The following is a 15,167-nucleotide window of genomic DNA, read 5'->3' as shown; positions in this document are numbered from 1 at the left end:
ATGACCAGTGGGACATTCTCTCAAAGGAAGAGGATGCTCAAGGAGGCAAAACCCCCAGACTGGGCTACCTCCAGGTCGTGTTTAAATTAAATGTTACTGCTAACACAAAATGCCAACTGTCCCAATTTGTTTGGTGTGGGTGGATGAGGGGTTTCGATAATGTCCATGAACACTGAGGTGCTCCAACAGTGTCAGCAGAGGTTGAAACACAAACATGGAGGAAAGTAATTTTCAGTGATTAGAAGTGTGCAGTGAGAGCCATGAGCTGCTATACACACACCATTATTTTCTTCTAAGTTTAAATTGCCATATAGCAACTAGCATATAGTGCTTTTTTATTTTATGGTAACTGCCTAAAAAATGCTAAACTGCTTAACTGGAATGCTAAAGTGTAGAACTGCAAGATGAAAAACTGTATGGCAAGAAAGTGAATGGACTGTTGTAGTACAGAGTGAAACACAATAATCTGATATCCTTAATGAGTTTAATTTTACTGTACCCTAATTCTGAAAAGTCTCCAAGAGCATCTATCTAATCTAGAATATAAGTGATCACCATCCCTGATGACATGTAGATGTGGTGCTTAGTGACATGGTTTAGTGATGGATTACTTGGCAGTGCTGGATTAACAGTTGGACTCCGTGATCTTAAAGTCTTTCCAAGCTAAGTGATTCTGTGACATTACAATAGATAGTTGCATTATCCAGCTTTTATCCTGTGCTGCAGCAGGTATCTTTTCTAGGAGCACTAACAGTCAAAGGTGTATCTCTAATAGCACCCATATGATTGATCCTCTTTGGAGCTGAACAGCATCAGCATGGAAAACTCTAAATACAGATAAAATGAAAAATGCATAGCTAGAAACATTGCAGAGAAGCCAGCTTGTTACCTGAGGGTGGGTTCCAAATGCCAAGTATTGCACATAAATTCTCTCCAGTCAACTGTAGTGTAAGAAATGCTTTCCTCTGCCTCCTTGTCAGTGGAGCTGTCCTCGAGAGCACCAACGGAGTTTTTCTGGCCCGGACGAGCAGCCAAAATGCGAGGAGGAAAAATTGCTACAGAAGGGAGAGGAAGACCCCCAGAGCAGTCACTTATGAGCATCTCACTTGAATTCTCTTTGTACATCATTAAAAGAAAGTAAAAGCACAACTCTCAAAGAGAGAATCACCTTGTGTTTCAGTTTTGTAGAATTTCCAGCAAATGGTTTTGGTTTGAATCAACTGCTAGTAAAAAACATCTTAATAATAGACACTGGATAATACTGCAGTGTGGGAACTCTCCTTCTCTTTGTCAGCCCAAAGCATCCACATTCTTTCTAATTCAGGAGCAAGATTTACTCAGAGTAACTAGCACAAGCTCAGTAGTAAAGAAGGAAGAGAAATCCAGGAGTGTATCTGTTATCTACAGCATGCTACACTTAGGTGCTGTGTTGGGGATGATGCAATTGGTTTTGAACCTACGCCTCATTGCAAAGTGCCAGGCAGAGATCCAAGCACAGTTCCCTGCACAGTAGTGGTGTGTCAGTGTAGTGATACTCCAAGGTTCACGTGCAGCTACTCTGCCTCCAGTCCTGCAGGAGGTGACTTAAAATCAGCTCAAGTATTTCCCTACCAATGTTGCACTTTTTTGAGAACTGCCAAAATACCTCTTGGCTTTCAGTCTAAAAGAACCCAGAAAAAAATGTTTTGTTATCACAGGTTTAAATTTCACTCAGTGATTGAAAAAGAGGTAATTACCATTTCACAGCAGTTAAGTCCAGATTTCAAGAACATTTAATACTGTTCCATTTTATTTCAATGGAAGAAAAGATATGCCTTTTTCTTAATTCAATTTTTAATAATTTAATTTAAATGTTTGAAAATATTTACTATTAAATAGTCTGATGACTGCAGATTGTCAGGGGAGTGTTACCTCATAACTAACTTACCTTTCTCTTTTTCTTTTAGATAAGCAGATACCAAGTCATGCAGAAACATAATCAATTCAGCATCCATAGTTACACAAATGTGGTCTGTAAATTCAGTTACAACACTGCATTCCACCTTTGGTTTAACACTTGTATCTACAGGCAGATAAAAATAGTTATTAACACATTTCTAAGTATATACAGATTATGTAAACATACATGGAATTCTGAATGCAGATCACTTGAAAATAACATTGCTTTTACTGAACCAGAGGCTCAGAAGAGATGAACCACCACTAGATTTTCAGTCTATCAACAGAATTCTCTCTACATTTTGTGAGATAATGGTATCCTTTTCTTGCAGATCTGTAGTAGTTCTCAGATTAAATCCTCTTAACAGCATGGAAGCTTTGTATTTAATTCTTCATTTATGAGAAACAGCTTGGGATCAAGAAAAACCAAATAAAGTTTACTGCACCTTGTAATGAAGGCTCTTGAGGCTCCTGAACATGAATAGATTTGAAATCCAGCTGCATCCTTGGCAATGCAAAGATGGTTTCAGTTTCATGGTTGTAACTGGAGCCACCCCTGAAGCCACTTAGCAAACTTGAGCTTTTCACTGTTGTGCTGCTCTCTGGGTTGTTAGCATCAACATTTCGAAGCAGGTTTAGCTCTGCACAGAAAAGAGGAAATTCTGGCTGAGGCCCTGTGTCTGGAGACATTCAAGGTCAGACTCAATGTGGCTCTGGGCAGCCTGATCTAGGTGGAGGTATCCCTGCTTAGTGCAGGGGGGTTGAACAAGATGACCTTCGAGGGTCTGTTCCAACCCAACGCACTCTGTGAATCTGTATGTTACAAGATCGTGACTGACATGAAACAATTATTTTTGCATACAGTGAAACAGGGAAAAACTAGAACTTCTGCAATGCCCGATACATAGACCTCCTGTACACTAAAAGAACATTTTTGCTTTACTACTCAGTTTGGAAAAGAATCTAACACTTGCAGCTGTTCAGCATGTTGCTGTGCTTCATTCCACAGCTCGCCATAAGGTTCTCAAAAAACAAAAAGACAGCTTCCATTATTTCAAATTCCCTTCTCCCTATAGCCAGTTTGAATTTTGCAGCTTTTAAACAGCACAATCTGCACCACCTGGCAACAAACCAATCCCCCAAACTTAACAAACATAAATCTAACCTTCATTCCTTGTGGCAGTAACATAATTGAACCACTCTTTCACGCTGGCAACTCCATGGGGAGGGTTTTCATGGCGGCGCCTCGTTATCTTTGTGATTGTCGCCATCGGGCTTTCAAGGGCTCCACAGGGTTTGGTGACCATGGTGTTATGGCCCAAATGAAAGTCCAGGGTTTGTACAATATATGTGGAGTGTTCACTGATACCTGCGTTGAAGGTGTGGGCAGCATAGGGTAAGAGAAGAAAAAGAATGGAAAAAAGCTTGTAAGGGGAGTAGGAGTTCTCCTTGAGTTCTCCTCAAGTTCTCCTCTCCTCATACAGGTATTTAGCATGAATGATTAATTTGCCAGCAGCATGAAAACTGGCATAAAGCTTGCAAACAACACAACTATTAAATCGTCAGCATTTCCAGACAATGAAAACATCTCAATCTGAAGATGAATAGAAGCAATAAGACCATCAAAATTCAACATATCAAAACAAAGGACTGCGTAAACACAGACATGCAATTAACAGGGCAGACAATCCACCTTGTAGGCATATTAGCAGGGACACAGCTAGTGTATATACAGATGTACTTTGCATTATTCCACAAATAAAGCAAGCTGTGGTAAAAATGCGTAAGGAATCGATTACTATTTTAGGTAAGTGATATATTTTTGGGAAATAAGTCATACTTTAAAGAAAGTAAGTTTTTCTTTGATTTCTTCTTACACAAAATATACATTCTTAAAACTACATTAAAAATAAGTATATGTAAAGGAATTGAGGGATGTGAAGGAACAGTTTAAATTACCATCTTCCCAAACTTTCTGGGCTTCTGTCCAAAATGCAATATTGGGTTCTTCGAGGTGAAATAAGGCCCATGATTTTGAGCGGAAATTAGGCCCATGAAAACAAGCCAGTGTCATATGATTTCCATGCAGGCTCATGGATCCTCCAAATTGCATTCCATCTTCTGGCAATGGCATCTGAAATAAGGATATATGGCACCCAGACAGCACTTTCAAAACTCCTGGCCAGTGGCGATGATGGGCTGCATCCAACACTGGAAAGTAAACATGCAATAGCAGGAAGAAACTTTAGGAAACAGAAAGATACAGGAAAGATTGTTGCCATATTTATATTTTTAATAAACATAGAATAATGAATTATATAGTCTAAGCTATTTCACTGACATTGTTTCATCTTTATGTTCTAAGGTGGTTGTACCTTAAAAGTCCCTGAACAAGCACACTTGGAAATCAACAACTCGTTCAGACAAATTGTAGTCTCAAGTCATGATAAACTGAGAATAAGAACATTACGCTTCCACTGCTACTCAAGGTAGATGTGTGAGGGGTTTTGTGAAACAGACCTCAAAAGAGAATTTGAAAACTATTTTGAAAAGTCTATTGAAATATTGAAAACTTCAAGAATGTTGTATTTTTTAAACAGACCCATGTATTTTTAACTAAAACCTGAAAATAAGTTAGGTCATTATTGTACCCCGGGTGTATTAAATGGAGTTGAGGTTTCTAACAGAGTATCTAAACAAAGAAGTCTACAGGCCAGTGTACTGATTTCAAGTCTAATAGATATACTTGCATGTATAAAGTTGCTCAAATGAATTTTTGCAACTTTAACCCTTTTTTGTCCCACTTACATTGCTCATGTGAGCTTCTCTCCAAGTTGTTGGCCACTGTCTTGGGAGGGAGATAAGGAACAGGTCCCCATGTGGACAAAGCTCGCTTGCTTGTATCAAACTGCTGAGTAAAGAACTCCTGGAGCTTCATTCCTATTTTTATTAGGTCTGGTGTAGTTGATCTTGAAATCATGACTTGGAAGATATCCCATTTCAAGTCTCCATGGACAAATATCTCACTAGATATTAAAAACAACAAGAACATTAGCAATTAATTTATTTCCTACTCAGAAAAAAAACCAACCAACCAACCAACCAAACAAAAAAAAAGCAGAAACCATACAGGCAGAATTTGACCTTCTCAAACATTATGCATTTAAAACACAGGAAGCAGTTTACCTTTTATCAGACATGCTTGAGTCCAAAGCATTGTACAGATTAATTTTCCATTCATCTTGTAGTTTAAGATCAGCATTACTGAAGATTCCCATTAGGATACTAGATCCCATATAATCAACACGTGCTTCAGTGGAACCCATGGTGATTTGAATTTTATGACTGGGCTGTTGGTTTGGGTGCTCAGAAATATGAGCTGAAATAGAATCAAAGCAATACAGAAATATAGCATTAAGAAAATAGTTTTTTTTTCAGTGGTATCACTTTTATGCCATCCACATGGTACAGAGGGACTAAGACAGCACTGGTTTCTTTCAAAGGCATGGGGAAATCATGGCTCTGGTGGAGCTCCAAACACCCAGCCTTTTTTCCAAAGCAAAACAGTTTGGCATTTCCCAGACTGTAAGCTCTTGTGAAATTCTAGGAGGCACTCAACGCTAGCAAATCTTTCAAGCTGCCATCTGTCCAGACAGATGAAGGGGGCTGAAGAGTTGCACAACGAAGTAATGCAATTTTAGAGCAACCTTGAGCCTGAATCAGCCCCTGATCAGAGGCTAGTTTTTCAATTCAAAGTGCATTTCATAGTCAGAATGCACAAGTAAGAATCCAAAGTTCTTCACACCAGCAGGTTCACAAAATGTGGCACTCTGCATATTCTTCATTTTTTCACTGACAGCCTTCCAACTTACCCACCATCTCCAGGGTATTAACATCTATGGTACCACCAACAACTCCCCCTCTGGAGTCCAGCTGTGATCTTCCCAAACCAACAGACATGCTAATTTCCCGATCTCTGCTACTCCCCACAGATAGACGACCTTGGCTTTTCAAACCACTGGTGGTCCACCTAGAACAGAGGTGAAAATAGACACCACTTTTCTAGGCTGGCAAAAGAGAAATTGAAAACTATCTATATTTATATATTAGGCCATATGTAACTGCAGGACCAAGCAGCTACAACTGTTCTTGAAGGGTTTTCCCATTCAAAACTGAAAAAGTTAGGCCTTTAAAGCTAGAAGACTGAGGGCTGTTAATCTGTGGGGAAAATGGGATTGTTTTGCCCCCAAATCAACACCATCTGTTAAAATAGGCTTGATTTTGTCTTACACTTACGTAGTATTGCCCATTACATTGCTCATATTCATTTGAACGTTTAACTGTTTGAGGTTCATAGCAAACACAACCAGTGTTTCCCATGGTGTTCCTTGCTGGCTTCCGGCTTTACTTGACTTATTAAATGGAGTTGATGTTTTTGAGAGAGCATCTAAACAAAAAAAGTAGATTAAAAAAATTAAATTATTAAATTATTTCACATGCTGGCAGAATATTTCTACTGCAAGTACCACTAAATGGCAGGCTAACACCATAGTTAAGGAGCACCACAAAAATATGAGTAAGGATAAATGAGACTCAGAGGATTTGCAGTGTGTTGCTTTACTTCTCATAGAATTTTACACATTTATTTTTACTAGTATCTTGAATAGATTATTTTTTTTTCCATTTCCAGACAGTCATGCATGAGAATATTTTAAACTACTGGGCTGTTTAAAAGTAGCAGTGTATTCAGAAAATTATTAGTGTTTGAATAGTCATGTAGCAGTGATTTGCACAAGTGCCAAGTCAGAATCTTAACTCTCAGGATTTTCCTCTCACAAAAACTCCTGGCAATACTCTTAAAAGTCAATGCAAAATTGCATTTTCTAGCAACAAGCTACTCCACCTGTGTTTTCTCATAAAAACTTTCCACATGTAACCTCATGCTTGCATTCCAAACATACAGAATACCTGTCTTTTCTTCTCTCACATTTTTCCTACACTAAAATAACACACCACACTTCTAAACCTCCCGTATCTAATACCATAAATATTCCACACAGCCACTGCTACACTGCTATTAGGATAAAATACAGTAATATTTACAGCAGAAGAAAGTAAAACTTACTTTATTTCTTATATGGAAGCTACCCTTATTTAGATCTGTTAGTATGAATCCAAAAATTAAATGACCTCACCTATGTGCTGCGATACTGACCCTCTGCTAAGAGCCTGGCAATTGCTTGGATGTGACTAGAGAGCCAAGAAGATGACAAAGGGATCAAATTAAGCTGTAGAACTCCCCTAATCCCAGCTAAGCAGCTCCTGCTCTAGTAAAGAAACCTCACATTTGTAGAAAGTATGCTAACAAACTACCCCTGGATTCATCCACTTCAGACATTTTCCTCTCTCTATGCCATTGACTCCACCCCCAAGCTGCAGTGAAAAGGAGTATTTTATAGTTGTTTTCTACAAAGAATAATGATATACTTATTTCACAGTACTCATGGAAATACTTTAAAAAACTGAGGAAATCCTTGTCCACTAACCTCTCTGAGGCACTGAAGAGTCAGACACGCTCCTGGATCTTGTAACAGCTGGAGACTTCAAGCTATGAGATGCTGTCCCTGGGGACATACTGTTGCTTGCACTATGTTCACCAAACACATTAGGTGACTGTGCCATGTGTGTAAATGAAGCAGACTGACAGGGCTGCTCCCATGTCCTGCAGTATGCTTTCCGTGATGACTCAGGAGAAAGGTGCTGGCTTACCCCTTCAATCGAATCTGGAGTTCCAGGACCCGATGCTACTAGAAAGAAAAAGCAGCACATGAAAGGCACAAAAATTATTTCATTTTTCTTTAATGGTATTTGGAAACTGTCAAAAATATATTTTCTTCATCACAACTAAAGGCTTTGTACTGCCTTCCTCAAAATAGGCTCTTGCAATAATTCATTGACCGACTTCCAAAGATTTCCATTTCTTCTTTCTATAATTTTCTGTTAAATTTATTTGACTGCATACGGAGTAAAGTAGAATATATTTACAACTAGTCTTAAAATATTCCTGCTCTAACCCCCTTCTACAAGAAGAAGCAGTGTCTTACCTGGTAGATTTATTGTCTGATCACCTAGGAAAAGGCGCCTAGCAATGCTTCTCCTGTACCAAGCCCTTGGGAAGGCCAGAATCTCACTGAGTCGGCGCATATCATATTTAAAAGAAGCAGATCCTATATCACAGACAGCTGAAAGAAAAGATGATATACACACACTTGTAAACTCACAGTAGTAACAAAAATTTGACTACACACTATGAATAGATGGTTTCTATATAATGTCTACAAAAATTGCTGTTCCAACCACTGGAACAGCAGTTCTGCAGTTAGCTGAATTGATGGGATTGAAATGCAGCAAGCATTTACCAGATATGTTTATCAGTGTAGTATCTATCTTGCTGGTGGCTTTGCTTGCAGCTTGACTCTCAAAAAAGGAGGAGCCTCCTGAACGCCTTATCCGTGACAGGCTGACCTTCACAAACTCAAGGTTAATGCTCAAAGAATCCTTCCGGCCAGTGACGGACGTTGGCTCCTCATCCACGTTACCTAGAAAGGAAAAAGCTTAATCTTCTGTGGCCTTTTCCAATCTTCGGTTCAGAAAACCATACCAAACTTGAACTGTGTTCACTAAAGCAAGCCAAAACTTTTTCTGTACCTAAGGCTCCTGATCCAGGGGTTAGAACAGTAACAGCAGATTTTTGTTTTCCAGCTCCGTATGGATGGAAGACATAAAGGGAGAAGTCTGACATGCAGGCAGTGAAGCTCAGGCCTGAAGAGCTGCTGCTTGACGTTGTCAGGTCTGACTGACTGCTGCTGTGCCGTGTCCTGCCAAGAGGGCTCCCTAGTCCGGGTGAGGAACCTGAAGTCAACAGGTTTTGGCCAAAAATTAGTTTTACTACAAATGCATTCTCAAACATGAAACACTGTTAATTGCAATATTAAACAGACCAGCACTGTAGCTTCAAATAGTCTGTGTGCTGATGCTAGCCATTCATATGAGACAACTGAACTCACTTAACCAATGAAAGAAAAACTGCAACACATTTTCTGTGCAAGCTTTTATAGGAAATTGATACACCAGAAAGAAATTCTACTAAACTCACTAATACATAAATGGCTATAGCCTTAAGGTGTGTAAAAGCTCATCTTCTGCTCTAATTACAGACACGAGAATATTCTATTAAATAAGCTGCATGCTGTACATAGTATAAATATTCATACACATACCACCTGGTGCTCCAGATTTACTAATGGAATTCTTTGAGCTGCTCTGTGAAGTATTGCCACTAACTGACACATTTTCTGATGGGTATGTTGTGCCTAGTGTTTCCAGTTCTCCTCGGTTTGAAGAGAAAACAAGATCCAGGGAAGGCAACTTCAGCATGCATTCGACTCTGGATACTGGCAAGCAACTGAACTTGATTTGAGAGGGCTGAAAGACAGAAAGAAAATAAAGCATTCAATGAACAAATAAATTCTTATAAACATCACAAATTTGGCTTTATAGAGGGCTATGTATTTATTTTTTAAAATCCAAGCACATCTCAGCCTTTTCAGACTGGTTTTAGAATTAGTAAGGTAACTATATACAATTTATACAGATAAATTAATTTCAGGGAAGCCTTCCAGCACCAGGGTTATTTGGACCAGTTTTTAAAAACCTTAGATACAGGAAGCCTGGATCATCAAGTGAGAAAAATGTTATTATTATTTTTGGTTTGTAATGGTACCTGTAAACAGTGGATAGGCATTCTAGTTATGACAGATATTTTCAAGCAAGGGACAAGAAAGAAGTAATAATTAGAAATGCTCAGAACTTCTCCAAGTAATTAATTTCTTTGGCCTTCAAGGGACTAAAATACATCAAAACTTCTGCTGGCACCTGGTTTATTATCACACTAGACACTGATAGCTCAGAAAGAACACTTCAAAACATTTGTTATTTTTCAAAAAGCAAACTTAGAAGCGTGGATTTTCTCACTTACTACACTGAACATGGAGTTAAAACCTCACCTGAACTCGTACATAAACCACCACATCTACTGGGAAGGATGAGTATGCTGATGTTGACGATGATACTAATGAAGTTGTAGACTCTTCTAAAGGGTCTTGTATATCAAATTGTCCCATATCTTCATCCTGTGAACTAACAGCTTTTAACAAGTACAAGAATTCATTAGAGAGTGGAATTTAACTGGAGCTCAATGCCACCAGAAGACAAAACAGAGAAAAGTGTGGAGTCTAGAATCTAAATATGGAACTGACCTGTGTAATTCCTTTCAATGGGTGTAATTGGAATGGTTTCAAGAGCTTTCTCTAGAAAGTCCAGCAGGCATGGGCTAATCACCATTTCCTCCGGCAATGACTGGAGCGCAACCCATGCGTATAGTTTAGCAGTTTTCACACCACCACTTCCTTTCCCTTTGGCTGCAACATTTAAAAGATAAATTTGTCTAATGTAGTACCACTCAACCATAACTGATAAACATTAGAAGATACTTCATAACCAACAGCTGTTTCCTCCAATTCCCTGTATAATCATCTGAAAAAGCATAAATCTGATCAGTTAGAAAACATTAAGCTCTAAGTTTTAACTAAGAAAACTGTGCAAAAGCATGTGTTCTTAACCACTTCACTGAAACCAGACACACAGATAACTGCAGCTGGCTGGAAATTAAAGTGGAATTAGGAAAAATGAATACATGAACCTAGAAAGAAAGTCAGTTTAAATTGAGAATATACGTCACAAAATTAAAACTGTAAATGGCATAACATTTTATTTAAACAAAGAATAACTAAAGGCCCTAAACCACTGTTTTTAAAACCTCTGAGCTGGCCAGAGTATAGACTAATAAAAAGACCATTCAAGAATCATAGGCTAGTTTGGGTTAGAAGGGACTTTTAAAAGTCAAGTAGTCCAACCACCCAGCAGTAAGCAGGGACATCTTCAACTAGATCAGGTTGCTGAATGCCCTGTCCAACCTAACCTTGAATGTTTCCAGGATGGGGCATTTACTAGTTTCTGAGCAACCTGGGATAATGTTTAACCATCCTCATTGTAAAAAATTTCTGCCTTACATCTAGGCTAAACCTTGCTTTCTTCTAAACATGTGGAAGAGGCTGGAACTTGGGTCCATGCTCACCAAAACATAAATATGAACAGAAGGTATTAGTACCAGCTCAGTTACTGTCTCTGTGAAGTACAACTAGTGGAATGAAGAGAGGTACCTGAAGGTATTGATTTTAATTCTCCACGAAAAACAGAAGCATTAGCTAAATGCCCAAGACAGAGCTTAAAATGAATTTTATTTGCTAAAGAAAACAAGCACTGAACTTTTGTTCTATCCAAACTGTCCTGCCTAATGCTTCTAACTAGACTGTCTTATCTTGCTCTTACTGGAGACCAATGACAATAAGAGATGTGTTTCCATATCAGATGAAAGGTAAATAATAATAAATCTGTTTAAACCCAATTCAGCATTAATAAATAATTATGAAAATACAATGCCTAAATCCAGTAATTGCAATTCCTAGTTTGGGGAGACACTTATGTCATCACACAAGTACCATTTTCACAAGCCCCCCACCAAATGTAGAGCAAATACTGGAAAGAAGATCTGAAAATACAGAATGAAATTGAAGAAAAGTACTGTAAGCCTAGATTACACAACATTTGGTAATCATGAAGAGAATGTACACTTAAGGAAGTAAGAGCTAATGGTTCAACAGCATGGACAATTGAGGAAGGTGCCCCTGTTTCACTGTTCTCTCCCAACATCTCTGTTTTATTTAATTAAAAAATATAAACAACCCATCTTTCATTTCCCAGTTATTAATTTTGCCTGCTCAATTTCTGACAAACTTCTGGCTTTGTTTTTAAAATGCTGTTCGGATGCCAATGGAGAGAAGAGTGAATGTCTCAGAAACCAGTGGTGCAATCTATGTAGCTCTAGATCTGATGTGGTATAACAACAGACGCCTGCTTGAAAGCAGGAGTCTTTGGAGATGATCCAAAATTTTGAGTATTGGAACTCCTGTTACTCAAAGCATGGTTATTTAAAGGACAGTGGAAGACACTGGCCAGGTATTTTGATTAAATCAAATGGCTAAACAGCTGCTTCAGTACCACAGGAAATAACCAAGTTCCAGAAAGCAATAATTTACACATTACTTGTGTGGCAGAAGGCACTTAAAAGCTGAAAGTGTTCTTTGAAGAGTGTAATATATGGAAGCAAGGATTTATCTGAATTATATTCTTTATTGGATTATGAATAATAAAGCAGTCAGTATTCACTTTTCATATAGATACTTTAATTTTGCTTTCCATTAACAAATGGAAAAAGACAGTGAAAGTCCATCACTGGGATATGGTGACTATGACAGAAACATTACTGAGAATGGCTGGCCAGAGATTTCTAGACATGCAGCTTTATGAACTGTACTCATGCTTCTGGGACCAGGTGTTTGCAGCCAAAGTTAAGACTTGATAAATTCAGTGCTTCAGGTAATGTGCAGACAGATCTAAAGCTAGTAGATTACACAAAGGAAAGATACCTCCATGACAGTTTTAGAAGGTTATTGTCTATAAGTACCTGATGGGATGGGTGGGGGTTGGGGAGGAAGTAAGGTGTTAGTCTTGCTGTGGATAGTGCTAGTTAAAGGAGGAGATGTGGCAGTATCTTTCATACCATACAGCTTGGACTCTTTGGAAAGGGTTCTTGGCAAAGAGGATCCTCGAGAAGTATTTGGTGATTCAGTCTTTAAAGTCTTAGAATTGTAGTGCAACTGGAAAGCAAGGAAAGATCAACTTACTTCATGCAATTAGATCAATTTCTATATAGTTCATAGACTACAGATTAATCTGTAAAATTAGATCTAGTATCTATAGATTACAGATTTCTGTATTTTACTAGGATATAGAAAAAGTGGTTATATAACGAAAGGGAATGTACAGTTTGACAGAGTTTGAGAGAAGACTGTCTCAAAACATTTTCACACCTAGACTGCTACACTAAGCAATACAGACATCTCAGCAAGAGAGCTTTATGCAGTAGTGGGCCCTTGCCATGAATTACCAACAGTGAACAGATCTTCCTTGATTTAAAAAGGATATACAATATATACCTGTCAGAGAGGAAAACATCCAAAACAAATGCCTATTTTTAGACAATAAAATGTTCATGGAAGTGACTTCATTATCTAATATTCCATATGCTGTTTGTTATGGAGGGTCACTTGACATAGTTCCATTTCTGATGAACTTTTGATACAAGCTTTGGGCTTATCCCCCTGCTAAGAACTCAAAAAAGACTTTCCCAAGGTGCTCAGGTATATCAACTTGTAAATACTGTAACAATGTATTTGCTTTGAAGTCATATTTGAGCAGAGAGAAAGTCGTTCTCTGCCAAGTTACATGTTCCTTTTACCTTTACATCCACCCCAGGAATATAAAACACTGTTGTTTCCACATCACTAGATTTTGTCTGTAGAGAAGATGGCACTTTTTTGCCCGCAAGTAAATGAGTGGTAGATGCATAATTAGTTTGAAATTTCTTCTTTTTTGAAGGAGACTCTTGATCCAAACTTCTGGAACTCCGATCATAGCTCCTGAAATAAATATATTGCATGTTATTAAAACAAGCTTAACATTCAGATTAATAACAGCATATTTTCTAGTAGTAAAAAGCCTAGAGAGATGTCTAAGCCAAATCTGTAGTACCAACTATAAAAGGAAGCATTTCAGTCTCTGCTTGACTCTGTTTTCTGTGACCTGCACTCACTTTTTGTCTGCCCACTCCTCTTTCATCACTTGCATTAAGTGATTATTTCAGGCAGTAAAATCCACAAAGTTATTGCTGTGTGGTTAGAGAAACACCTTCCAATGCTCTTACAGTCAAGTTCATCTACATAATGCTATCTGTGAAAACTCTGATACAGAGAAAACATTCATCAGTGTTCCTTCTCTGCTGTAAATCCTACCTTCATATAAATTCTTAAGGGATTCTTTCTCCTTCTACATAAATTCTTAGGAAAAATGTCTTGGAAACAGAGAAACCAAATCACCTGTAATTACAGATCTTCTAGGTACACCTCTCACTAAGAAAAAGTATTTCTCATTTGCTCCTATTTCTTACAAGTGAGTTAAAACAAGTAAATCTCATTCCTTATACTATACTTAATAAGAATTATCTTTGTTGACAAGTAAGTTTCCTAAAATTAATTATATTTATTGACAAATGTGTTTCTTAACATTAATAATAATATTATTAACAACTATCCAAATGTAAAAAGGCATGTAAAGCAGCTGTTAGATCCCCAATCACATGCACATGAAAAAAGAAGAATTTAAAATCTCAGGATGAGCTCAAACCTCATTAAGATCAGAAAGACTTTTTCTGTCAGACAACAAAAAATGCCTTTTATTAAGAAAGATCCTTTATGTCAGCATGCTTTTACACTCAGGAAATAAAGAAAGCTCTCAGAGATCATAAGAGAACTCCCCATGCCACACTCAGCCATAACAATGGCAACTGATGGTCATGCTCTGAAGTAGTGATAATTGCTACAAATAAAGTGATGGTAACAAATTAATCTTCCATGCTTTTCAAACAGATCAGTGCTTAAGAGTCATTAATTACAGCAGATGTGGTCATGACTTAATGATGGAAACATCAGCTGAAACAGAATAAGCTACTCATATCCTCTCCCTCATAAGGACAACATATTTCTTACCTCCGTAAACTAATGTCATCGTGCTCTTGTTGAACCATTGTAGGATGCAGTACACATTTTCCACAATCAATTTCCACCCTGATATCAAGTTCAAAGTCAATATTTCTCTCTGTGGTGGTGCCAGTCACACTTCTGTTGGTAGGCGTTGTCGGCCAGCGCTCAGTGAAGAGCTGGTGGACAGCAGCGAAGCCTGTTGCTTTCTTGCGGGAGGTGCTCCTGCACAGGCACAGTTGTGGATTAGATACTAGCATGGCTTTTACCTCAGCAGATAGAAGGAGACATTCTTAAACTACATGCACACTCAGAATCTTTTAACAGCTTTTGTGGAAAAGGCCTTATGTAATCCACAGCAATGCAGTGATCCATCTTCCATTAACACATAACACATTGCTAAGCGTCCTTTCTCAGCACAGGATACAACAAAGAACTAAGCCTTTCTCAAAT

The 15,167-nt window shown here is 38.2% G+C and overlaps 1 protein-coding gene across 12 annotated transcripts in view; it reads right to left on the bottom strand.

Annotated features, from left to right (window-relative positions):
- BLTP1 (bridge-like lipid transfer protein family member 1) overlaps nt 1–15,167 on the bottom strand; it is a 99,631-nt gene that overhangs the window by 1,053 nt on the left and 83,411 nt on the right. For 9 of the 12 annotated variants that reach the window (XM_068153971.1, XM_068153969.1, XM_068153975.1 and 6 more), the window contains 19 exons: nt 14,724–14,939; nt 13,418–13,598; nt 12,584–12,776; nt 10,257–10,418; nt 10,005–10,144; nt 9,219–9,423; nt 8,647–8,850; nt 8,358–8,537; nt 8,043–8,180; nt 7,485–7,745; nt 6,235–6,385; nt 5,811–5,968; nt 5,125–5,317; nt 4,747–4,964; nt 3,898–4,149; nt 3,104–3,307; nt 2,385–2,579; nt 1,928–2,062; nt 890–1,055 (listed from right to left, as the gene is read on the bottom strand). In XM_068153971.1, coding sequence (XP_068010072.1) covers nt 890–1,055; nt 1,928–2,062; nt 2,385–2,579; nt 3,104–3,307; nt 3,898–4,149; nt 4,747–4,964; nt 5,125–5,317; nt 5,811–5,968; nt 6,235–6,385; nt 7,485–7,745; nt 8,043–8,180; nt 8,358–8,537; nt 8,647–8,850; nt 9,219–9,423; nt 10,005–10,144; nt 10,257–10,418; nt 12,584–12,776; nt 13,418–13,598; nt 14,724–14,939 — 3,552 coding nt within the window. The remainder of the gene's footprint in view (nt 1–889; nt 1,056–1,927; nt 2,063–2,384; nt 2,580–3,103; nt 3,308–3,897; nt 4,150–4,746; nt 4,965–5,124; nt 5,318–5,810; nt 5,969–6,234; nt 6,386–7,484; nt 7,746–8,042; nt 8,181–8,357; nt 8,538–8,646; nt 8,851–9,218; nt 9,424–10,004; nt 10,145–10,256; nt 10,419–12,583; nt 12,777–13,417; nt 13,599–14,723; nt 14,940–15,167) is intronic. The other 3 variants (XM_068153970.1, XM_068153981.1, XM_068153974.1) reach the window with 2 other exon arrangements.

The sequence above is a fragment of the Melanerpes formicivorus genome, unplaced genomic scaffold (genome assembly GCF_026170545.1).
Source record: "Melanerpes formicivorus ecotype bairdi unplaced genomic scaffold, bMelFor1.0.p_v2 SCAF_27, whole genome shotgun sequence".
Taxonomy (NCBI): Eukaryota; Metazoa; Chordata; class Aves; order Piciformes; family Picidae; genus Melanerpes; species Melanerpes formicivorus.
Note: the sequence above shows the minus strand (reverse complement) of the source record. Positions and strands in the feature narration are given on the sequence as shown.